The sequence below is a fragment of the Microtus pennsylvanicus genome, chromosome 6 (assembly GCF_037038515.1).
Source record: "Microtus pennsylvanicus isolate mMicPen1 chromosome 6, mMicPen1.hap1, whole genome shotgun sequence".
Lineage (NCBI taxonomy): Eukaryota > Metazoa > Chordata > Mammalia > Rodentia > Cricetidae > Microtus > Microtus pennsylvanicus.
In genome coordinates, this window is record NC_134584.1 from 11,705,492 (window position 1) to 11,730,726 (window position 25,235).

Consider the following 25,235-nt stretch of genomic DNA (forward strand, 5'->3'; position numbering starts at 1 on the left):
AGGCTTTCGATTTTGTTTTTGATTCTTCCCTAAAAGTTCTAGAATGTGTTTATGATTACATGGGTTTTAAACCTTAATTAATTTCTGGACTGAGTACCTATCACGACCCACTGGATGCCAGTTGCCCTTTTGAAAACATCCGCTTCACCATAGCCTACATGAAAAGCACCAGTGTCTAGCTGCAATGCTCCCATCCCATTTCTCAGATGTCTCTATTCAGAAAAGACACTGACGAGCTGTCAGTCATCTAAGAAGAGGATCCCACGGTACAAGTGACACGTCTCTAGGATAGAAAGTTCCATAAGGGAGTAAATGTGACAGTGCATTGTCAACCAGAGTTGGGGCTATTTGTCAGTATGCGACAGCGACAAGCTCATCGGAGAGCGTGGCATTATGCTTGTATCGTCCACAAATTCTGAAGATGTTAAACACGGATGAGGCAGAGTCCTCATTCCTGAGATTTGGGGCTCTTATAAAATATGCCCTAGAATGTTCTCTCAGTGGACCAGAAAGTGAGTTTCACTCCACACTGAATCTACTGCCCCTCTAGCCCTAGATCACTTAGCCTTCAGAATTGTGACATGTAAATTTACGTTGTATAAAAATGATGACATTTGTGGTTATTTTTAAAGCAACTCAAATAGATAAATACATCAACATGAAATAACCAGAGAAGGCTATGAGATTTCTATACCTAACCAGCTGAGCGTAAAACTTGAATGAATGAGTGTATATGCGTAGCATGTGCATAGTGTATGTGTGTGTGTGTTTCATCATAAGGAGAAGGAACAATGACTTCAGTTATTTACCATAACTGTTGAAATGTATGCTTCTTTCTTTTGGTGTGGGTGGTTCACCTCCTTACACCATGTTGCCAGTCCATACACAGACAGCTAAGGCTGGACTGAGAAACTGCTCTTTAAAGCTCAGCATTGAGTCTCCCTCTGTGGTAACCTACTTCCTTGGGCTCAGAGACCATCCATGAGGACTAGGAGGCAGAAAGCAAGGCTGGAAAGTCTCTTTGAAGATATTTACACAGGCAGCAGAAACAGAAATGGCTTGTTCAAACTTGCTCCTTAGTCAAATTATTGAAGTTTTCTTTAGATTCCCTTTGCTGTGGGTTCCTGGAAGGTCCACACTATACTGCCTAACGTCAAGAAAAATTATGGAACAGGTCCTGTCTGGTTTTAGAATCTTATTTCCCAGGGTTACACTTGTAGCTGCTCACTTGGTTGATGAACCTATAGTATTCTGTGGCCTGCTTTACAGGTATCCATAGATAGAGACCCAAGAGAGACAGACACACTTCCTAGAGAGCCAAGAAGCTCAGGGGTAAGGAAAAGACATTCTCTCTCTGTGGAAGAATGTCCCACAGAGTTACCTTTCTTCTTCCTGAGAATATCCCATAGTCACCTCTCTGATGTGGATCTTGGTTGATTTCTATCATTTTACACATGTTATGCAGAACCTGTATTGTATGATGGTTAATTTTGGTTACCATCTTGATTGGATTAAGAAACACCCAGGAGATAAATGAAATATCTCTGGTTATTTCTAGGGGGTGTTTCCGGAGATATTAGATCATGGAGACTTTGGCCTAATGGATAGTTTAATTCACTGATAAATTCAAGATTTCAGAAGAAGCTTGGGAGGAGGAATTGTGGAAGGTGAGACAGAGTTGTGAAGGATGTCACTGGGGTGATTCCTTAGGGATGACATCTTGCCCTGGCTCCATCCTGTAACTTCATCACTCTGCTTCATGTCTGGTGTGAGGTGAGCCACTTGGTTGAGCTCTTCCTGAAATTTCTGACACTAGAAGCTAAATAAATCTTTCACTCTTGAGGTCTTCTTGTTTCCTTTCTTTCTTTTTAAAATTTTAGATATTTTAATGATAGTAACATTAACTCGACTAACAAATCTGGTATTCCTTTGTATTCACATTTTGGTCACTATTAGCATGGTTTTTGGTTATCTATCACCTAAAAGAATTTCACTCACTAGTTTGTTTACCATAGGCAGGCAACACATTTGTCGATTTGACATCTTTTGGAAAAGGCATATGATATAATGTTCTAAACGTACAGAAATTCCATTAGTTGCTTTTTAGGATCCCAAATGAGCACTCTGTACATTTGTTGCTTTTTTTCTTCTTGGTGTCAAAGTCAGTACTTATCATAGTGAATGTTTATATTGACCCATACATTGGCATCAGCTTACAGAGATTTTAGATATTTCCACTTGAGTTAATCTTCAGGGAATATGTATGCTTATTCTGTTTTCTCCTTAATGTCTCATTAACTTAGGTGTCAAAATTAAAGGATCTGAAGTTAAAAATTTCTAAATATCACCAACAACTCCAGTGTCAATTAAATTTTCTCCAGTTGGCTGTTGAGGAGACAGCATCCAGGCCCAGTCCTGGCATCCCAGCTACGCAGATTCCTGTTTCTGAGTCTCTCTGTTCCCATTCCGTGGTTTCTTTTTGCCATTCTAGACTGTACAGAAAAACATTTCCCAGCAGATGGTTGGTGTCCTATCCATCTCTCTGAACCCTGAAGAAACACTTAAGGTACCAGTAAACCATGGGGCTCATTCACCGGGCGGCCTATTTCTCAAAGAACAAGGAAATTTCCTGGCATTTGGTGCATTTTTCTGTTCCCAGAAGCAATCTTTTTTAATTGATTCCTCTTTAATTTCCTCACATACCTTCACTTTGCCTCCAGTCTCTGTTGTTGTCAGTATTCATCCGCATTCTCTTGGGGACCCTTAGGGTAATGCAAAGAATCCTATTTGAATTTCTAGAGGAAGTATTCTTTCAGAAATAAAAATTGGCCCTTGCTTTAAAAACAAAATGTGATGTGTGGTTCTGCTGTGGTTTGGGTATAGTTTGTCTCCAAGGGTGACCTGTTGGAAGCTTGGTCTCAGGAGTGGGTAAGAGGAGGGGGCCTAGCTTAGTTGTAAGACCAGTCAGTTACTGACAATGTTGCCTGTGAACATGATTGAGGCAGTTCTTGTGGAACTCGGGTTATATGCTGAGTCAATGGGTTGTTAAAACAAAACAAAAACAAACAAACGAAAAACCATGGCTCCTGAATCTCTTGCTGCCTCTCTTACCATGTGACTTTTCTTCCATATGTTCTCCTTCTGAAGTCACCTGTCACATAGTGACATGATGTAAGGGGCTCTCAAGAGAGGCCAAATCGATGATGTAATCCTTCATAGTCTGTCAACCTTTAAAACCTTGACCTAAATTACACTTCTTTGTAGTCAGAGTCAAGCATGTTGTGATGGCAACAGGATGCGAACAAATGGAGTCAAAGCATTGTACCCGAGACTCGCGAATCGTCTGTTCAGGCATCCCCACGAGTGTGGAGCTATGCTAACTCCTCTCATGTGTGTAGCTATACTAACTCCTCTCTTGTGCTTATGTGATACAATGCACCTTGAAAGTTGCCTCTTTTAACAATCCTTCCCTGACCCCTATATGCCTCTCTCTTAGGTTTCCTCCAATCAGATCCCTTCTCATATCAAGTTGTGTTAGACAAATTTGTTCTGTCTTTCCACTAAGATGAGTCTCAAGTCCTGGGTTCCAACCTGTGTATATTTGAATGCCCGGAAGAGTCAGACATTATGATGTCTTTGGAAACAAAACATGATTAGGAAGCCTGTTTCACTTGTAGACATGCTAAACAAGGGACAGCGAGACCTCATAGAATATTTTAAAGCTGGCAATTGTCATTCTTTTCTTTTTCTTACACTGCAAAGCAAGCCAACAATTTGAGAAATACCATCTTACATCCCAATGGGCAGTGCACTGTTTTCCCTCAGACCTCATGGGTTCGATGTTTTCTTTGCCTCAGATGCTCTTCTCAATATCAATGTACTTCCTCTCTCCTTCCTTCAAAGGTTTGCTCTGTGAAATGTCCCCAGCAAGTTTTGTCTCTGATCTCTGTGTTCCCTAGTCTCTATCCATGATTGGTCTTTATCTGACCCTTGATAGACCATCAGGGCTCTGGCCTCTGCTGCTCACAGGTGAGTCCCCATCCCTGAGAAGAGTGCCTGGCATGAAAGTCATGCTCTTTAAGTTACTGTGGCTTCACTTAAATGGCACAACATGGCAGAGCTAAGAAGGGATGCCCACACATCTGTCTACGTGCTAAATCTCTCAACCGCTGCCTTCTGGATTTACAGAACTCTATGAAGTCTAACAACTCTTTCGTCTCCATCTGCAATAGAGCTGGTTGCTGTTTCAGGTTGTTTGTCTTTAGATACTGACATTTCCATTTTACTTGTCCTCTGGGACTTGGGTTTAGCCTCCCTTCTCTGGCTTCCTAACCTCCTGCCTGGGGTCTTTTCCCGGACTTCTCTTTGCTGCTTCGAGTCAGTATGCTTTATTTCTGGATGTGGTTTCCTCCCATTTCATGCTTTTCTTTAGCTAGGAAACATTTTTCAAATGTGGTAGCTTTTCTAGGACAGTGTGCAGAGCGGATGGCTTTTCTGAAAAGCTACATGCTAGAGCATGTTTGATTATTTTCCTTCACAATGGGAAGCAGGCTGGGTGTCGATCTGGGGGTTGAGAATTACTCCCTTAGCTCCTCAGGCAGCACCTCTTGTTCTCTGCTGTCCAAAACTGTGACTGCTTAGTTGAGTAAAGTCTTTTATTTCTCTCTAGAGACACTGAGGTCTTTTTATCTTGGGGCTTTGAATTTTCATGATGTGGAACAGGAACATTTTCAGTTCCTAGCACAAGGTGTTTCTGACTAAGGCATGAGCCCTGAGGAATTCTACCTTATGACTTTGATAATTTACCTCCTCTACTCCTTTTCTGAGACCCCAACCATACTTTATATCTCCCAAGGCTGTCTTGGTTCTTCTTGCATTATTCTTCTATTTGCTGTCTCTGTTTCTCTATTCTCTACCTCCTGGGCTATTTCCTTAGCTATTTCCCAGTCATTTTTATCATTTGTTTTCAGTTTTATGAGTTATGTTTTTACAGCCTAAAAGGATTTTCATGTTCTTTGCTTCTTCTACATATCCTATTCAGTTTTTATTTAATGAATTCAAGATCTTCCTAAATCCTCTTCAATGCCAGACCTAAAGTTTTTGCTTATTCTTTTAATCTCTTACATCCCTTAAATTATCTGTTTCTTCTAAGAGATAATTTATTTTTCTATTTTAGTCTCTCTTTTTCAAGCCAATAATTCTCTCCATTCCTCTGTAATCCTTGTTAATATAATATATTTGAGGAAGAAAAACCCAGTGGCAGCTTCTTTGCGCGGTGTGAACAGAAGTGTGGTTTCCAAGTATGAATTGAGGATAAAGAGGGAGGGTCATGCATGATGACACCTTCTTCCTTAGTGACTGGGAGGTAAGCATCCTCCCCCTCCTTCCTCCCAACCCCTGTGTGTGCCTATGGGATTTGCACTTCACCCAGGATGCTAACATCTGGATCAGGAGTCTAACTCTAACACTGTTTATGGTAGTATTCAAGATAACACGCCAATTACTTTTTCCCGGAGTAATCCCTAGCCATTCTGGCAGGAGAGAAGAGACAGAGGGAAAGATGGATACCAATTTAGGATTGATCGTGGCAAACATTCACTTTCAATTCCTCCCCCACAACTTCAGCTCCATGTCTCAGAGTCCTCAGAAGCCCCAGCTTGAGTCTAACTCCTAACTTCCGGTTTTTACAAACGCTTTATTTGCTTACCAGTGATCTGGAGTTCACATTCTGTCTCTCTTGGGACTTCATTCCCCATTGCACCCTTACATCTGCATTTGGGGCTGGTGGGTGAGAAACAGGACTGCAAATCCGAGGCAGAGGCTACTGGCTGAACCCCTACTTGTGATTCCAGTTTAGTTTTTAGTTTAGACTTTCTCAGTCTAAATTTAAATATGATACAAATATCTACCCGTATTATAGGAATTCAACAGGAAGATAGCACTTCTCTTTCTCAAACAAGTCAATCTGTTTACTGCATTTTCATCGGCAGGGGCGGTGTGAGGTGGGAAGGATCAGTATGAGGTGGGAAGGATCTGATGGTGATAGCAAGGCCTCTGAGGCCTTCGAGCAATGTGAACTCAGGTTCAAGGCTGTAGCCGTGAACGTCCTGGAAGAGGACGCTGAAAGCAGCCCTTTCCCCACTACTGTTTCACCTGGACATTGATTGGATAGAAGTTAGACAACAAGGAGACTGCAATGCAGACGTCCATTGACGGAGCTTACAGCTACGGAGGATCTGATTCTTCTGGGAATTCTGCACTGCTAGCCAGACAGACTTTCACAGTGCTGACTTGCCCATAGGAAGGACAGCGTGTTACAGTCAAGTATCTGCCTTCTTGTGGATAAGGGAACATATGACATGCGCCTCTAAGGAAATGCCAAGACGATGGCTGCCCTATGGTAAAGTAGGGGTGCTGAGGTTTTGAAGAAGATGGTCACTATGTGGTAAATGGCCTGCACTCCCCAAGTAGGTGGAGACATGGGATCCCAGAGTGTAACCACCACATGCGGGAGAGATACATTCCCCAAAGATTCAAATGTCCCAGGCAGGACCTGGTCTTCCAGCACAAAAGCTCTAGGATGGTTGGGTGAGGGTCCTAGCCAGGGAAAATGCAGGCGTCTGTTGGCTTGGAGAGCTGCCCAGGAATCCTCTTCCTAAGAGACCTGCTGATGGAACAGCTGAGAGGATGTCTTCTTAACCAAGCTGAGGTATCGATGAAAAGATCTCAGCTGATCAAATAATAAGCAGAAAATGCAAATCCAAATGGTTTTTGTTTAAGGTCTCATTTTCACTGCTGTCTAGTGCTTGAGTGAGCAAATGCTTACAAGACTCATCCTGTTCTCATCCAAAGGCTAGGACACCATCATCTCCAGGAAGAGGAATGTAAAGAACAGGAGCCAGGCATCCCATTGCTTCTGCACTGACTCCCAGGAGCTGAGGGTTAAAGGCATTCCCTGTGACCACACCCTTCGCCTCCTGGACCATCTCCTCTAGGAAACCCGTGGAGAACAGCAGACCCTACAGGAGTTTTGATCGACACTTTCCCTTTGGTTTACTAAACAAGTGAGACCTGGGAGCCACAGTAAGTCAGGGACTGAATGTTATCTCCAAATTACTAGAACTCAGGGTTTACAGTACTTGATCCACTCCAAGCAGGATGGTTTAGGTCCATCTGGCTGGAATATGAGATGATCATGTCTTGACTAAATAATTCTCCATATAAGGGCAATCCCCATGGAAATTGCTGGCTAAGAATTTACATTGCATGTGGAATTTCCCTCTCAAAGTAAGCTTCTGAAGCTTGACAACTTCAATACATATTTACAACTTGTATTTGTATTTCTAACAGGATTGATTTGGCTCTAAACCCAGATCATGTTATTTTCTTCACAAAAAGGAACAAAATTTGGCGCAAGTGAAGTCATACTCAATAGGATGCTGAACTATTTTTAGGAGAGAGAGGCCTTTGTTTCCTTTAAAATCATTGGAGATTTACATACACTAAAACCTTATACCGGTAGGCAAAAATAAACCTATGGCTCTGCTATTTTTCTTTCGTGACAGAAAAATATGCTTTCTACTCATGGATTATGTATCGCTTAGACTATGAAGACTCTAATCAAAACTGCCCAGCTTAAATGACATTCCTGCCATCTGAAGGCATACATCTGAAGGAATACATCATTTCTGAGTCTCAGTATTCAACTCTGAGGGGTGGAGGTAAAAATTACATGACCTGGGTGGAGGTAAAAATCACGTGACCCCCATCAGTTGCTAGAGACCACATGATCCTCACATTGCAGAGTGCAGCCCACTGAGGGCTGCACAGCAAATGCTTTATTGCATAATGTGTTCTCCAATAGAGTTTTGCTCATCATTCGCATTTAATGTGTTCATTCATTAAGATAAAGGCATTGAACTCACTGTACAGAAAACTGAGTTCAGCGACGAGACTGTGGAGAGAACAGGGTGGAAGGCAAGTTCTGTCATCGGTAGAGTTTCCTTCCTGTACCATTTACACGTGACCAGCACTGAGTGTCACCCCTTTACAGAAGCAGGAGATCGTGGTGATACTTGGGTCAGGTGGAGAGAGCAGTTTTAAGCCCTTCCTGTTGGCATGTGCATTCATTATTTTTGACCCATCTTGCACAGAGCTCCCAGAACAGTTGCCGACAGGCCAAGATGGCCTTGCCAGCTACCGGCAGAAAGGACGCCATCGCAAGTCCTTCAGGGCAGATCCACTTCCTCTTCTGTGCTCTCCTCTCTGGTCACTCCCCTGACATGTCTTGCCCCTGCCCCTCACCACATAAACACACCAAAGTTTGGAGTTCGTTTCAGCTATTTTGGACTAGTACCTCATTCACAGTTAAGACTCTGGGATGGTCTCCTTAAGGACACATCCTAGGCACACATGTGATCCCACTAATTGGCCTATTCTGGATTTTCCCATCACAACTAAGCTCTGTCTCATTCTACACTGGCATTAAAACTGAAATTGGAGCGGTTTTATTGAAAATTTGAGAAAGGTGGCTTGTGACTGAAATCCCAGCACCTTGGCGGCGAAGGCAGAGGCAGAGCGGAGAAACTGCTGTATGTTCAGAGCTGTCCTGAGCTACGCAGTGACTTCCAGGTCAACCGACACTGCAGTGGGAGACTTTTTCTTTTAACTTTCCTCAATGAAAGCTATGCATTTTGAACACAGGCACCATGCCTCCTTTCCATGCTAACCCCAGCATGGGGCATGCTTACCACCCAGTTCAGCACAGTTTCCTTCTTCCAGCCATTTCTAAGCTCCCATGTTGATTATCTGATACATAACTCTAAGGTTAACTTTTAACCAGTCAAAAATACACAAATACTTCACATATATCACCTTAGTCACTTGTCAAATAGGAAGAGCAAATACTATAGTACCCCCTCTGCCTACATGAAGTAGGCAGCTGTTTAAAGTTCAGGACCTCCCATGATGCAGAGCTGATTTCCATTCAGATTTTTATGATAAAATAAGATACAACTGCACAAGAAAAAAAAAACTACTAAAAGATCAGGGGTGTCTAATGACTTAAGATTCGAAAACTTTTACTTTCCTGGGTTTAATCCAGGTTGTGAAATCTCTGAAATCTTGGGCTAGCATTTGTAAGGTGCAGTCACCAGTAAGATCCAGGAGAGAAGGTGGATGTCGAGTTTTCTCCAACCCACACCCTGAAATCCTTAGACAGCATTTTGCAATCTTTGACGTCCTCTTAGCTAAATAAAACAAGTCCCGTGTAAAACAGTGACCCCCCCCCCCACATCCAACTTTCTATGTGACGTGTGCACAGGGGTCCTGGCAGAATGCCAACACATGTACAAACCAAGGTCTTAGTATTAATCCACACTCCCTACACCCAGGAACCCGCTCCATCGCCGCCACTGAAACTCTGTTCTTTTGGTAATCTTTTTCTGACCATCATCACCTAGCTCATGAAAAAATCACACTGGCATTCAGACTTGTACACACACACACACACACACACACACACACACACCCATTCTTCATCACCTTCAATTAAGTATAATGCTTCCACAGTTAACTTTGACTTAGATGACTGTAATAACTCCCGAATTACAGTCTTACTTTTGCCTTTGATCCTTGAATTTTATTTCTAATACATGAGCCAGAATGAGCCTGTTACAAACTAAGCTAGGCTATGTCACTTGGGCTCCTGCCCTCAAGGGCTTATAAGGCTTTCCTGATCTACCTATCCTTTTTCTTCAGCCCCTTGAAAACCCCCATCTCATTGGATGGAGAAGCCTTCCTCCTGCTAACTGCTTTCCACTGTGCACAGCAGGCACACTCCCAGTCCCCAGCCTTTGAACTCACCTTTCTTTGGTCAGAACACCCTTCCCCAGCACCCACAGGGTTAACTGGCTCACCATTTCAGAAAAGATTCAAAAGTCACTTCCTGACAAGAGCCTTCCTTAGTCACTCCATTGAAAGTATTTCTTTTTAAAAATAATTTTGTGTCCTCTCTATTTAAGAGGAGGTTAGAGATTTCAGAGCCTACATAATCTCCAGAGACTGAACCGGGGGTGGTACACACGAGCCACATACTGAAGAAATGTGAAATTTGTTACTAAGGAGTGTCCCTCTCCTCTATTGATATTTCTAGTTGTCAGTGACAGGTCTCCCAATCCTTAGCTCTCCTGAGACAAAATCTACTTTGTAGTCTTAATGTATTGGTGAAATTTCAATGAGCAGAGCAGGCGACTTCCAACTTTATGATGCTGAGACCGGTTTCAAACACAGGACATCAGACACAGAGCATGAAAGCTCTGTTATCTGTGAGCTCACGCACACCATAGCCTCTCTCCTAGATCACCCGTGGGCCAGGCATGGGTCTCTATTTGTTAAATGGAGCACAAAATCTTATTCAAGTCCAACGTTCACATACTCTGACAGAATAATTTTGAACTCAAAACCACCAGTATCAATTTGCGTGGAGATGTCTCTAAATGAATATTTTAACACGTACGTGAAACAAACGAATTCAAACATTTAAAATGTTCATTGCGACTCTAAAATTAAGGTTCTTCAATGGCACATGGAATATTTTTTTTCTCACTAGGTAACAAAAATGAGATATGGCCAGAAAATGGGGAACAGATGGGAGGAAGTATACTGGTCAACTGGAGCTCTCTTTCTGGCTAGAGAAATAGAGAAGTATCCTCACCTCTAACCAGCAGACATTTGAATGCACACCTACACCCAGACTACTACTACCACCACCATCATCACCACCACCACCACCACCACCACCACCACCACCACCACCACCACCAGCAGCAGCAGCAGCAGCAGCAGCAGCAGCAGCAGCAGCAGCAGCAGCAGCAGCAAAACCTTTGAAAAACTCTTTGCAGACATCAAAGTATCAACCATTTTCAAAATTCAATCACTTTTCTAGAGTCAACAATACAAGGGACAGTTGAGTTCTTGGTTATTGTGTTTCCATTCCCTAAACCCTTCCCCAAGACCACACATATTCAGCTACCTGGCCAGACTCTCTGCTTCACTGTGGTGGTCACAATGTAACAGGCACATGTCTGTCACACATTAGCAGGTACAGAAAGAGCTGGGAACCATCCCCCCAAAAGAAACAAGCAAACAACAACAACAACAACAAAACTACTCTTACTTTCTTTCATCAAGTAAACTCAGAAATGAAATGGTCTTTAGTCTGGACCTAGACTCCTTGAATCTTTTCCACAGTAATTGGTGGCAGAGGGGTTGGGGAGATGAGGTCTCAGGGCTTTAGTCTCCTATGACTTCCCTCTTCTTTGTCTCTTGGTCTGACCTCATGAATTTAAAGTTTGGTGCCTGTCTCTCAGGCTGCTTTTCAAATTCGTGACTACATGATAGTGATCTGGGCACCTCCAAAATGTCACTCTCCAAGCGATGCAGACAGAGCGATTATTTTCAGTTCTGTAAACACATAGGCAGCATACCCCAGCCCACATCTGGCTAAGCTAGGCTTGTCCATGCTGGCAATTACTGTGTTTGAATTAAAGATGCCCTGGGCCACCTGCCTTGTGGCTGCAGCAAGTTCCCTCTTTTTATCCTATTTATCCTCACAGTCATCTGTTTGTGTCAAGAAAAGAAACACATGAGCACAGCATCTGTTACTAGAGCCACAAAATTACCGAATACTTCTATAAGGGAAGAACTAGGCAATAAATCCAGATGACTTGTCAGGTGTTTAAGGAGCGAGCGTTCCTCTTTCAATCACAGTGCCTTGTTTAAGCTGAGCATATGTTGAGAACAGCAGAGTCATCAGCTCAGCTTAGTCTGTGATGGGGACAGGCACCACAGAAATGTCACCTCTTCCGCACTGGCAGAGGAAAGCAACCCCCCCCCCCCCCCGTGCGCCCCCTACCCCCACCCTATGCAGCCTATAATGAAACAGGTAACAGGTTAAAGACACTTCCCTATTGGTTACTTTACTCTGCGGCATGTAAGCTCAGAATTTAATTCCGGGTGGGGAGGGGAAATCTAACTTTCTCTGGTAACTAACTCTGAGCTTATCCGCTGGGATAGCTCCGGGGTGTCTTTCTGGATGCAAGTAACGGGTCTTTGTGGTCCTACTAAATTAACCTTGTTGCTCTGTTTAAGTCTTTAGACTCCGGGGAGGAAAGAGGGAAGATGGGTGGGTGTTAGAGGCTAAGAGACCACACTATAAGCACACCTAAAGAAGGATGCTGACAGTCTTTTCAGACAAGCCTTGACAACTCCCACAGCCCCAGAATCTGAAAATTGGTCCCAACTCATGCCCAGACCTGCTGCTTGGATCCAGTTCCCCTTGTTCCCCACCGTGCACCCAGGTGAGCTGCGCCAGAGCGCCAGTCCCCTTACCTGCCAGGCTGCCGGGCCTCTGGAGGGTGGCCGTGGCATACAGTTCCTGCGAATGCTTGCTGTACTGCTCGGACGCGTGGACCAGGCGCTTGGTGGGCGACAGGGTGGCGTAGGTGCCGATGGTGGAGCTCAGCTGGTGGATGGGCGAAGAGGAGATGGTAGACTGCACGGTGGGGGGCGAGGTCACGCGGATCGGGGACAGGCCGGCCGAGGACACGACGATGTTGATGGGCGAGCTGGTGCTATAGGACTTCGCCAGGCGGCTGGGCGACTGCTTGGGCGAGGAGCCTCGCGGCGCGGCGTAGGCGGCACCCTCAGGGGCCGAGCCTCCGCGCTGCAGCTTGGTGGGCGAGCCGCCCTGCGTGGCGGTCAGCGGGGAGCCCCCGCGCGGCGGCGCTGGCAGCGTGGAGCTGGAGTAGTAGAGCGCGGCGGCGGCGGGCGGCGCGTCGGGCAGGTGGAAGGCGCTGCCCAGGCTGGGCGCGAACGGCTCCCGCGGAGGCGGAGGTGGCGGTGCAGGCTCGGACCCCGCCAGGTGCCCCGCGCGACCGGTCGTGCCCTGTTTCGGGAGAGCAGAGAACACGCGCGCTCAGTGCTGGAGAGGCAGCCGCCCACCCGCCCCGCGCGGCTGCAAAGGACAACTTCTGCGCCCAGAGCCGCGGGAAAGGCAGGCTCCAGTAGGAGAGGGACGCGAACTCACGCCCAATCTAATTCCTTTCCAAGGAGAAAGGAGCGGGTTAGTTAAGGCAGGCTGACAAAGGGCAAGAGGCAAGCCTCTGCTCAGCATTCCAAGAGGTTTTAGTCACAGTGAAAAAAAAATTAAAGGCCACCCAACCGGTGATCGCCCAGAACGCCCTCCCTATCTGGCAGTTTTAATGAAAACTCTAGGCATTAAACGCTCCCATTATTTCGGGAGACACACTTTCAGTCACCAAAAACTGACTGAACCGCATCTTAGATGGAGAACGTAAGAGATGCACTTCTTAGAATTTATTCTGACGCCTTGCCGTTAAGACTCTTTGGGGGGGGGGGTGAGTTAAACGGAGGGAGAAATGCTACCTCACAAGAGCAAGCTTGGTTTTTCAATATAAAAAAAAAATCTAGAGGAAGCAGGTCAATTAAAATTGAAATGACAAAAAGCTCTTCTCTTTTCTGGATTTTAAAAGTGGACTCTAGAAGGCTCAGTCCGTGGCCTCTCCAGCAGGCTCCTAGGAGCCCCTGCAGTTGCCTGTTTCAACTGAAAGCCAGTTGCTTTCCAGCACTTAGAACAAAAAAGACAAGGGCTGGGGTGGAGTTAGATCACTGAGGGGAAAGGTGGTTTCCTTGAATAGTGTTGTGATAGATTTGCATCACAGTGAAAGCCCCACAGGGTCAACCACTTCTGGGGAGAAAGTCTTGATCCTTCAAGCTTCCCCTCAGGGGACCAGAAAGGGTCTGGGAGTCGCTGGTGTGTGAATTGCTCCCTGTGTTGGAGAAGCTGGAAAAGAAGGCTTGGGAACAAAGACTTTTGTTTGGGATGGGAAGAGAGCAAGGAGCTGGAGGGAAGGGGGGCAGAAGAGATGGTACGTGCTCTCTATAGAACATTTTAGTTGTGTCTTTGCCCTTTGGGATGGCATTTGGCAAGTGGGAGGCTGGGCACTTGGTCTGCACACACACAGCATTCCCAATTGTGGTGGGATGTTAGGAGAAACGCTGAGGGCTTAGCTGGACAGCATCAAGTTTCTCTACTAAGAATAAGTTGGAATTTCGAGCGACATTTCAGTTATCTCTTGCCTCAGGAGCTTGAGGAGTCCAGCTTGATTCCTAAAACCCACCTTTAAGGAGGGGCAAATGGGGGTCCTGCTTACAAGGGAGCTGGACAGTTTAAGCATCGCTGGGGCTCACTGGCCTGCCAACATAGCTTCTTACGGATAGTTCAGGACCAATGAGAGACCGTGTTTGTGGTGGAAAGGTGTACAGAAGTCAGGGATTGACACTTGAGGCTATCTCCTGTCCTTGCCCCAACCTAGGCACAGGCCACATGCACAGGCGTAGACACACATTCACACTTATATGCACACTCTAAACACAGCTTTGGGTGAGGGAAAAAAACCATTTGTTAAGAGACATTCTCAGTGGAAGGTGTATGTGTGTATTTCTCTCTCACACATTTGTTTATATACCATGTGTATGCTTAATATGAATTTCATAGGGGCATTATGTATACCCAGCTGAACTGGAATCATTTTTAGCTTAACAGTAAAAGCAAAAGCAGAAGGCAAGCCCCAAGTGTGTACTCGAAAATGTCTCTCTAGCCACCACAGTAGGACCTTGTCCACAAAGGACACTTCAGTAGCAGTTGCTGCGCACATGAAGGAGGGGTTCGCAAGCTTGGCGCATGGCTTTGGCCTTGACAGTTTTAAGGACTTACAAGCTCTGCAGAACTCCCTTATCACCCTGGTTCCCAGGGTTGTGGTCCAGTCTCACCCAGAGAAGCTTGGAGCTTCTCCCCCAGCAGTAATTCTGAGCATGGAACGTAACATCCTAAATTGAACGGTAGGTGCAAACTGCCAGAGGAACTTCCAATACATTTTAGAGCAGCCATGACTTACCCTAGACATTTAATTCAGAAATATGAAGGTAAGACCTAAGCGACAGGGAAGCCACCCACTTCCCAGGAGATTTCAAAGCCCAACACACACAAGAACCACTTCTTAGAGCTGTCATTTTTCAGAAGGTGCTGCGTATTCAAGCAACAGCATGGTTACCTTGAACAGAATAGGAACTCTGCTGGAAGCCAAGCTCCCTCTGTTTGGACAAGCTCTCTAGGTGACCGAGTCACCACCAAACACTGAGAACCACCAATGAAAGACCATCTGGTTCTGGGGGTCTGAAGTAGGTCCTGAAGCTAGGATTTCTAACAGTCTGCCAAGGGAGGTAGACAGCACTGATCTGAAAAAAATTCTGACAAGCACATAGACAACTTCCTTATGAGGCTCTGCTATGTTTGTTGACCAGGATCTCTGCACCATGGTACCCAGCTAGTAAGTGGTGGGAGAGCTTCATACAGGAAGATAATGGTGGGAAAATAAGGTTTAGGGGAGCGCCCTGCTTACAATAAAACACTTTGCTATGTCTTCTATGGCACTAATAATCACCCTCGAATACATTACTGATGGCATTACACGGCATACTTCTTTAATAAATACTGATAAATATAATTAATTGAGGTGCAGCTGCCGTTCCTTTTTGTGGCAGATGGAAGTTGATATGGAGACAGACAACTAGTAAGAGTGTAAAGAATAAATCATTGCGACCCACTTAGCTCTCAGATGTGCGGGACCCACCTTCTCTCAAAGCTCGGGAATATCATGGAAGAACGAGCAAAAGATGGTAAGAGTCAGGGAATAGGGAGGAGCATTCTGCAATTGTGTCTTCTGGACTCTCCAGGACCATTGCAACAACAGGTGGCTGCCTGCAGAAGACCTTAGTAAGCTAAAGTCAGTCCCTGCACGAATGGGACCTTAATCCAAAGGTTCCACCCAGGAGATTTGCTGAGGAATGGAGAATCTCTTTGCTTTAGGGGTGTGGCCCTGGGAGGCTGTCTATGCTCCCGTGGATGGCCATATATTTATGCCCATACAGACAGCACTAATTGTACAGGTTGGATTTCAAAATGAGACTTGGACATGAAGTTGGATGGAGTATGTTGGGGTCTGAAAAGAGTAGAGGGCAAATAAGGACCAGGAGTGAGTGGCATGTGTATGATTTTAAAACAGTGTACGCATGTATGAAATTCTCAAGGGATGCATACTTTTTTATGTGTCTTTTTACAGTAGATAGAGGCTACTATAAAGACCCACAACTAGTGAATATTCATAGAATTAATGACTGTGTTTTCCTAGCCCCACTTGGTACATTACAACGCAGCCCCTATACTTAAGGTTCAAGGATCATTGCTGAAGAGGAGTGGTGAGATCTTAAGAGCCAGGGCACCAAGACAAGGCATCTACTGGGAGATAATGTCTTTTATATGTGAGAGGGACACTGCACCAATGAAATCTAAACAATGTGGCTGCCTAAACATGATTTGCAAAATGATCACACAAGTTGACGTCCCAATATGTCAATGCTGATAAAGGAAATCTCACAAGGCTCCAGCCCTAGATGAAGACCTACAGGCTGCTGAGAGAGGAAGAATCAGGTTTCTCCAAGGGTGAGCACCCCGAGTGATGGTGCAATCCCAAGTGGTCATCCCTAAATAATACTTGTACATACCCTGGACGGACTTGGCTCCCGCTCCCCCCCCCCCCGTGTGTGTGTGTAAGACAATTCTAATTAAAGAAGAAGAGGCCATAAATTTAAGAGGTGACACATGGGAAGAGTTGGAGCATGGAAGGGGAGGAGTAGAAATAATGTACATGCAAGTCACTTGTATTTTTGATAAAAATAATTTTAAAAGGAACAAACTCAATTAATAAGCTGATTAACTAATAAAATAGGAAAATTAGTCAATATCTCTGCATTTGAATGATGTGTGAGCCAGGAAAGGTATAGTTTGTACACACTTTCCCTTTCTGTTGGTCTTCTGGAATGTCTAATCTGAGAGTACTAATTCTGTTGAATGTTAATAATAGCTTCCTCAAATGGCACCCAATTCAGTAGAAATTTTGGAAAATGCAATATTACCTCTAGACATTTTGAAAGCAAAGGTGTCCAACTCAAAAATAGGCATATAGAAGGATTTTGGTGAGATTTTTGGAGTTTTTAACAAGGAGAAGGGGAAGGAGAAAGAGGCAATGGCATTTTGCATTCTCTGAAGCAGTAAGTCCTGTTATTCACTGTGCAGTGAAATGAGAATTTAACATAGCCTGCTGTTTCCATTTGTGTAAAAGCCTCCATCACTTGGCCTTCCCAGGATGCCAGCCTTACTAGTACCTGTTGAGCAGAATGGCCATGCACAGGGCAGTGTCCTGACTGGTATGTCCCAGTACGGCTGCCACTAGGTAGACAAGCTCCCTGAGTGCTTCACATGCTGCCTGTCAGCTGAAGATCTGTTTACCGTACATATGATTAATCTCAATTTACATCGTAACATGTGACTGGAGACTACCTTATTGGGCTGCACAGCTGCACAAGCCCATCTTCAGCTGGTGATAAATGGTCCAGAGGTGCTGTGGTCCATCACAGAGGCTGATGGTGTAATAAATGTCTAAGAACAGCTCATCATTTGTGCAAAAATGGGGATCTGGGAGCATGTAGCCACTTCTGTTTCATTGCATAAATTCATTTAGTAACTCTTCACCAGTTTGGGAGCCATAAGGCTGCAGTTCAAACCCACTTCACAGTTCATAGGATGGTTTATTATAACCACTGTTGAACTGAAAGCAATACACAATAGATGCCAAGACCCTAACCCACTCCTCTAGGGGTTCAGCTGTACCTCAAGCATGAGTTGTACACTAAATATGTAGGCCTACTTTTCAAATTAGATTTTAGCCAGAATTTGATGTTTTAAAAATTAAGGACTGAGAGCCCTTTTATAGTGATGTTTGTAAGCAATGATAATGGAAAGAAATGTGTCATTGTTGAAGAGGCCCTTAAGGAACAATAATAATAAAACACATTTCACAAGAAATTGGAGCAGAGTGGGTCCTGATGTTGTCCTTGGCCATGGTTCTGGATGCTGGCAGGGGCTGTTCTTACCTATACCTGCCTTCATAGTTCTTTGGATTAGTCCAGGAACAGCAGTTTCTTTGTCTCTGGAGAAAGTGGAGATCCACCTCTTCGGAACTAAGAAGGAAGTAGGTATCAGAGACAAACAGCTATCCAGTAGGCAATATGACTGAATAGCGTCCAGCAGGCTGGATCTCGGTACCTGCTCAGTGTAGTTCTACTTTTATCTAGTTATTGTTAGAAAATCATTAAAAAATAGTAAGCATACACTCATAAATGTTTTTATAAAAAATTGCGTATCTCTTTGAATGTAAGTTTTAGTTGGGGCAGACAGAATATACTATAGTTATAAATTTTATATTCTATTTTTGTGTTTGTGTGTGTGTGTGTGTGTTGCCTATTTGTTGTAGCCTTCTCTGTAGGTGTTCAATAGATTCGTGCCTTTTTGATAGAACTGTTGAGTACAGGATATACTGTCCAATCACTACTGAAAGACACCGGACATGGAAGTTAGGCAAGGCACACATGGCTTCCAAACAGATTTTAACTAAGACAGAGTCCAAGGTTGACACGTCGGTTCAACTCACTGGTCACCAACGAGAGCACCTGCCCAGCACAGTGAGGTGTGCTCTCAAAGCAAGTTTAGCACTTCTCCTGAATATCGTCCTTTTCTGGGATAGCATATCATTGCACTTTAGTGTGTGCTGTGTACTCTCTGGGTCACAAACATGATACTGTTCTATTCTGGAAGAATGGAGACCCTGAGAATATAGTGGGTTTAGTTCAGTAAGTTGCACTGGCCTCGATGGCAAGCAGTTGCTTCCTGATCGTCTCTCTGAATCATCTACAAAAGAACCAGGGATGGCAACAAGGTCATAAAGGGGACCTTTTCTCAGATCCTGAATGATATTTTATTCTCTTTTCCTGGAATTTTGACAATATAAACAAAGCAAAGTACAGGAAAAGGAGAGAGAGAAGAAAGAAAAACCCCAGTGCTTTTGGCTAGTTCTCCAGTGACCTGACAGCTAACAAGCTCTCAGGAATCTTGGGTTCCAATCATGAGTATACCATGACACTAAATAAAACCACATCTTATAAAACAGGGTCTGATTTATGGCAGTCCTTGCGAGGACACAGTGAGAACTGCCAAGTTTTCTGAAGTAGTCATAAGACCCCCGGCTCTGGGAGAGGAATGATGTTTGCCCAGAATGCTAGGCAGCTAGCACAGTGAGGTCAGGAATGGACAACTGAAGTCACTGGTTGGTGGCTTCCCAAGATGAACCTCTTGAATGCCTACTACAGTCTGTGACCTGCTTTTTTTTTTTAAAGCATACTTTTTCCTTTCCCAGTTTTCTGTGGTTATGATACATGAGCAGACCTGTCACTAAAGGTGCCCCCTCTGAAGACAGCTCTGAATGGTGGTGATTAAGTCTTCTTTTTTTTTTGATTTTTCTTTTTTGATTTTTTTATTTTTTTATAAATTTATTTATTTATTAAAGATTTCTGTCTCTTCCCCGCCACCGCCTCTCATTTCCCTCCCCCTCCCCCAATTAAGTCCCCCCCCCAGCCCGAAAAGCAATCAGGGTTCCCTGTCCTGTGGGAGGTCCAAGGAACCCCCACCTCCATCCAGGTCTAGTAAGTTGAGCATCCAAACTGCCTAGGCTCCCACAAAGCCAGTGCATGCAGTAGAATCAGAAACCCATTGCCATTGTTCTTGAGTTCTCATTAGTCCTCATTGTCCGCTATGTTCAGAGAGTCCGGTTTTATCCCAGGCTTTTCCAGACCCAGGCCAGCTGGCCTTGGTGAGTTCCCAGTACACAAAAGTATATGCTCTACGATGTTCATAGCAGCATTGTTTGTGATAGCCAGAACCTGGAAACAACCTAGATGTCCTTCAATGGAAGAATGGATGAAGAAAGTATGGAATATATACATATTAGAGTACTACTCAGCAATAAAAAACAAGGACTTCTTGAATTTTGCATGCCAATGGATGGAAATGATTAAGTCTTCTATTGGAAGAAGCACTTCTGGGTCAGCGCAGGGTCATTGAAGGAAAATCTGGACAGCACATATCCAAGGAAGCAGAGACTACGCATCCAGGCTGTCCAGAGAGTTGTGGGAATGCAGCCCTGACTTGAATCAGGAAGCAGAACCTCCACATGCAGGCTGTAGAAAGAGGTGCAGCAATGTAGCACTGGCTTGCATCAGAAAGGCCTTGGGCTGACACTTGCAGGAGCTATCTTAACACAGTGTGGTCTAGGTGATTTCAAAGTGATCAGAAAGTAAAGTGATGACCAGTCATTCAGTGACGCATGGAAGCCAGACTGAAGGACAAGGCACTGCAATGACATCTTTGGAGACATTGATTTCTCACTGAGAACCATCAGGTAAGGTGATTTTGTAACAGCAGCTCTGTGCTGATTGAAGCTTTAGAGAAGTCATTGTGGTTTCTCAGGAGCCATTTGTCTAGTGCTCAGGAGTTCACACAAGCATGGACAAAGCCATCGGCTCTCCAACTTTCAAATGAGAAAAATCACCAACTCTAAAAATGCAAATGGCTTTATTAATGCATTATATGAAATGTAACTACGAGGATAAATTTACATCCCCAAATATGTTCTCTGAATTTACTCTCTGGATTGTAAAAAAAAAAAAAAAACAAAAAAACAAAAAAAACTGGCTTCTGCATTACGACCATTGTCCATAGGAATACAATACCTTTTCCTCTGCAGTGGTCTGTCTATAAATTCAAAGAAGAAAAATCTTGGTACTGTAAGAAAGATTTGATTTTGGGAACAGTCAAATAAAATGCTGTGATGCTTGTCTAGAGATTCTCTCAAGGGTCCTGGCTTTGATAAAAACTGATAAACAACATAAAGAAAAGAGACAGCTTCTAGGTACAGGGCCCGCGTTGTCCCCAAAGGCATTAGCTGCCATGGTGGGTACCATAAATGGAAAATGAAGGGCTAGTAAAATTGAGGGCAGCATCTCACTGACAAATTCAACTTTATTGAAAAAATGAAGATAGTTATTTTTCCCCCTTGAGTTAAAATGTCACAAGACCAAATATCAACTGTGGATCACCATGGAGACCACCCTCATTGCTACAGTGCTTACTTTTTACCCAAGTAAATTTGGAAAGTAGTGAATGGAGGAGGAAGGGAGCAGGAAGAGGGTGAGGACAGAGAGAAGAGGAGAATGAGCAAGAAGAAGGCCTTGCTTTGGCTGGCTTCTGGGAACCTGTTGCTAATGCTGGGATGCCTTGTTCAGCCTTAATACGGGTACACTTGATATACCATGCTTTGTTGACACCCATGGGAGGCCTGCCCCTTTCTGAACAAAGGTGGGGGGTGTGGATTGAGGAGGAAGTTAAAGGGATGGTTGGGGGATAGAATAGGGTATAAGAGGGGACACTGTGGTAAGGATGTAAAATAAAGGTAAAATTTTAATTGATAAAAAAGAAGGGAGCAGTTGACAGTCAAGCTGATGGGAAAAAGTGATATATCATACGACACACCAAAGCCTCCAGTGGCATCAGGACAGGTGAGGAGGTGATGGAGACGCAGGAGAGGAGGAGGATAAGCAGAGATTTTGCTGGTTTGGGTGTGGTTTTCAGTTCTGTTATGGTTTATTGGTTTTTTGTTTGTATGGGTTATTCTGTTGCTGTTGCTTGCTTGCTTGCTTAATTTGTCTTGTTTTCTTTCATGGATGGGGGATGCAATAGGGATGAGGGGGGACTAGGAGTGGACTGGGAGGTGAACAGAATTGGGGTACATGATGTGAAACCCCCAAAGATTCAATAAAGAAGTTTTAAAATATATAAATAAATAAACAAACAAATAAATAACTAAAAGGTGTGGAAGAAGAGAGGAGAGAGATTGAGAGGACACATCAGAGATACTGAGAGATTCCCCCGGCCTTCCCCAACCATTGGGCCCCTAGCAATCTTAGCAATGCAGACAGGAGGTACTACCATGTAGTGAGCCGGACAGGATCGCCATTACAAGATGGCGCCGACATCCTGTCTTGTTGGAAATAAACAACTCCATATTTGGCTATGCCTTTGAGGGCATGTGCGGTGGATGAGGATCCTTGAGCCTATCCCGATGCGGTCTGGTGTCAGCTGTTGGTGGCAGCCAATCACAGGGCAACCCGTGTGCCAATTCCCTATTTAAGCAGCTGCCTCAGTGCCCTTCACGACTTCGCTTCATGCTCTCTCTCCCTTTCGCTCCCTGCCCTTTCCTTCCTGCCCTTCGCTCCCTGCCCTTCCCTTCCTGCCCCTCGTTTCCTGCCCCTCTCGCTTCCTGCTCCCCATCAATCAAGGACACTCCAGTAAAGCGTGTTCTGAGTAGAATCCTGATGTGGTGGTTGTTCTTTCTCGCCGGTCGAGAAGTCCGCCACACTACCAAGTATCCAAACTTTCCAGTCTTAAATCCTTAGGATTTAAAGATGTCATTAGAACAAATATGGTGCTACTTGGTTCCTCAGATACTTGCTTTTCCTGTCTTTTATCCTCCCTTTAATAAAAATTTGATAGGTTCATTAGCTCATAAATATTCTAATAAGAATTTTATATATAACCATTTCTATAAGCCCCAATAGAAATAAAAGTGGAGAAGAAACATGAAACAATGACATAAAGATTCCATAAACATTTATCATAAATGATACATAGGCAGGGTATCTTAGTGGCATGTCTACATGAACACTGGCAAAAAATTATCACATAAGACTTTCACTTCAGCACACAGCTCCATCAGTACAATTCTAATAATCTAAATATTTGCACAGAAAAGGAAATATTCGCTTGGAACACAGATATACACTCCCTGCAATACAAAAACACTTCAATTGTCAAAGCCAGATTAAACATATTTATGCTAGAAAGGGAAAACAGGTGAGAAGATTTGAAAGTCATGCAAGAAACGCAGATTTACAAGAAGCAAATATTTTAAGACTATCAGGAAAAAAAGTCAAAACCAAAATCAAAGCAAAACCCTCCTGCCAGAGCCCACAAATAAGCCAAGGAAAATGCATAAAACAACATGCTTTCTCCTCTAAAGGTTGCATGCTGGATGCAGTCTTTGCATTCGACACAAGGCTGTGTTTGCTAAATGTACTGATAACTTGTCTATCAAAGTACTACTTCAAGATAATTTATCTTATAACTAAGCAAGTAAGAATGGCCTTTCCCATGCTGAGATGAAGACAATGCCTCATTGGTAGGAACTGTCTTCTCCTCCGCACCCTAGGGGAATTTAGGGTCTACCCTACCATCACTAATAAAGTAGCCACCTACTGGCCAGTGTTCCAGCAATGTACTCATCCACCTCTGGGAGACCCGAACATCGGCATATCCATGGTTATGATATAACATACACAGGGACTTTAAAAACACGAAGTCAGTGTAACATTAAACAGACAGGCCACATTGAAAAGAAATGAGGAATTTTGTTCTATGGAAAAGCTTGTTGCTCTTCTAGAATGTCCACTACTGTTTGGGGTCATCTTAGAAACCTGCCATATGACTCTCAGCTTCCTGCAGGCCACTTCCCTGGAATCACCATGGCTATTTCAGTCCTTCCTGGAAACATGTGAATGGCTTTAAAGGAAAAAAAAAATCTCTCAGCCCCGATACTACTTTTCCAGGGTTGTGTCCTCAGATATGTAATTTCATATTTCCATTTATTTTGTTTCTTTTAGGAGTGACTTGCTGGATGATTGTACTTTATGTTTAGACGTGAGAAAAATCATTTTTTAGAGTGGTTCTTTTATAGGCTGTATGTACAGCATCTCAAGTAGGGCACAGAAAATGTTGCATGCATGGAAGTGAGCAAAACATAGAGGCTAGCTAACTCCTTCTCCAACCTACTCAGTAGCTGGTTGGTATCAGTACGTAGAGGCTAACTCCTCGTTCTCCAACCTACTCAGAAGTTGGTGTGGTATCAATATGGTGAATCTCCCTGACGCTGGAAGAACCTGGTGGAATTTTGTGGGCCTTAGGCCAGTTATGGAGGACGTAGACATTAATTACAGTAGGCAAAACTCTGCATGGAATCACACTAATGGGGCCCTTTAATGCAACAATATATGACAGGACTGTCCCTTGATACATATTGTCATGCTCGGCTCAGACACCTACTCTGATGAGCTCTACCAAGGATCCACTAAGTCCCCTGACACTTTGCAAATCTGTGCACCCTGTTCTGGCTGCCCCACCTACATGTTGTTTTATTGATATGCCAGACAACTCCACCCGGAGGCCATTACACTCACCATCCCCCAGGTAACCATGTATCTCTCCTGTGTGCCCTTACCTAAATGTCTCCTCCACGAAATTCTATAGTGTTTTATTTTCCTCTCTGAATATTACCCTATTCTGTGTCCATTTCCTTCCCTCTGTGACCATCACCTTCTAATATAAGATATATACTATGCATGGTGCTTATTTGAAGTGTTGATTGTCTTGTTTTCATGCATACTGCTAGAATAAAGGGTCCCTGAGGACCAGAACCATGTCTATTTTCTATACTTCACCATCCAAAGAACACAGACTCATGGTATACAGTAGCATAGAATAAATGTCTTGAAGAATCAATGAATAACAGGGTCATAGATTAAGTAAATGGGAGGGAAGCTCAGACTGCTTATAAGAGCCAACACTGGCTGAGAAGAAGCAAGCAGATAGGGGCAGCAATCCACAAAGCCTGCTGGAAAACTGTAAGTGGGCAACTTGGATGAGCAGAGCCTCCGGGATGGAAAAGAGAGAGCTGGAGGTAAAATAGGCTACATCACTTCCTGGATGTGACATTTGCCGGGTGGGCTGCATCTCTGCTGTCCTACAATCAACTGCATGAATTCACTGGAGCATCTCAAGAAAGTCTAGGCAGTAACAGAGAGGAGCTGTCTGACAGTGATTCCTTTGACTGACGGGGCTCTGAGAGGACACGAGGACAGAATCCATCCCCAAGGCCTACTGCAGAATTAACAATGGCCATTCCACAAACTCTTAGGAGGCTGGAGAAACTAGAATCTTTCTAAAAGTTGAAACTGGAATCTTAAACACGGATGACACTGCTTCACAGTTACAGTGGGGCAGGATCCTCGAGCAAGACCGAAACAATTCACATCACTTCAGAACTTCCATTTGTAGAGAGAATGGGTAAACATGTTTACTGTTGATTGCTGAC

General features: G+C 44.1%; 1 protein-coding gene across 4 annotated transcripts in view; it reads right to left on the reverse strand.

Moving 5' to 3' along the window:
* Positions 1–25,235, reverse strand: part of Ctnnd2 (catenin delta 2) — a 746,809-nt gene that overhangs the window by 318,760 nt on the left and 402,814 nt on the right. For all 4 annotated transcript variants that reach the window (XM_075975796.1, XM_075975795.1, XM_075975797.1 and 1 more), the window contains one exon: positions 12,391–12,946. In XM_075975796.1, the coding sequence (XP_075831911.1) occupies positions 12,391–12,946 (556 nt within the window). The remainder of the gene's footprint in view (positions 1–12,390; positions 12,947–25,235) is intronic.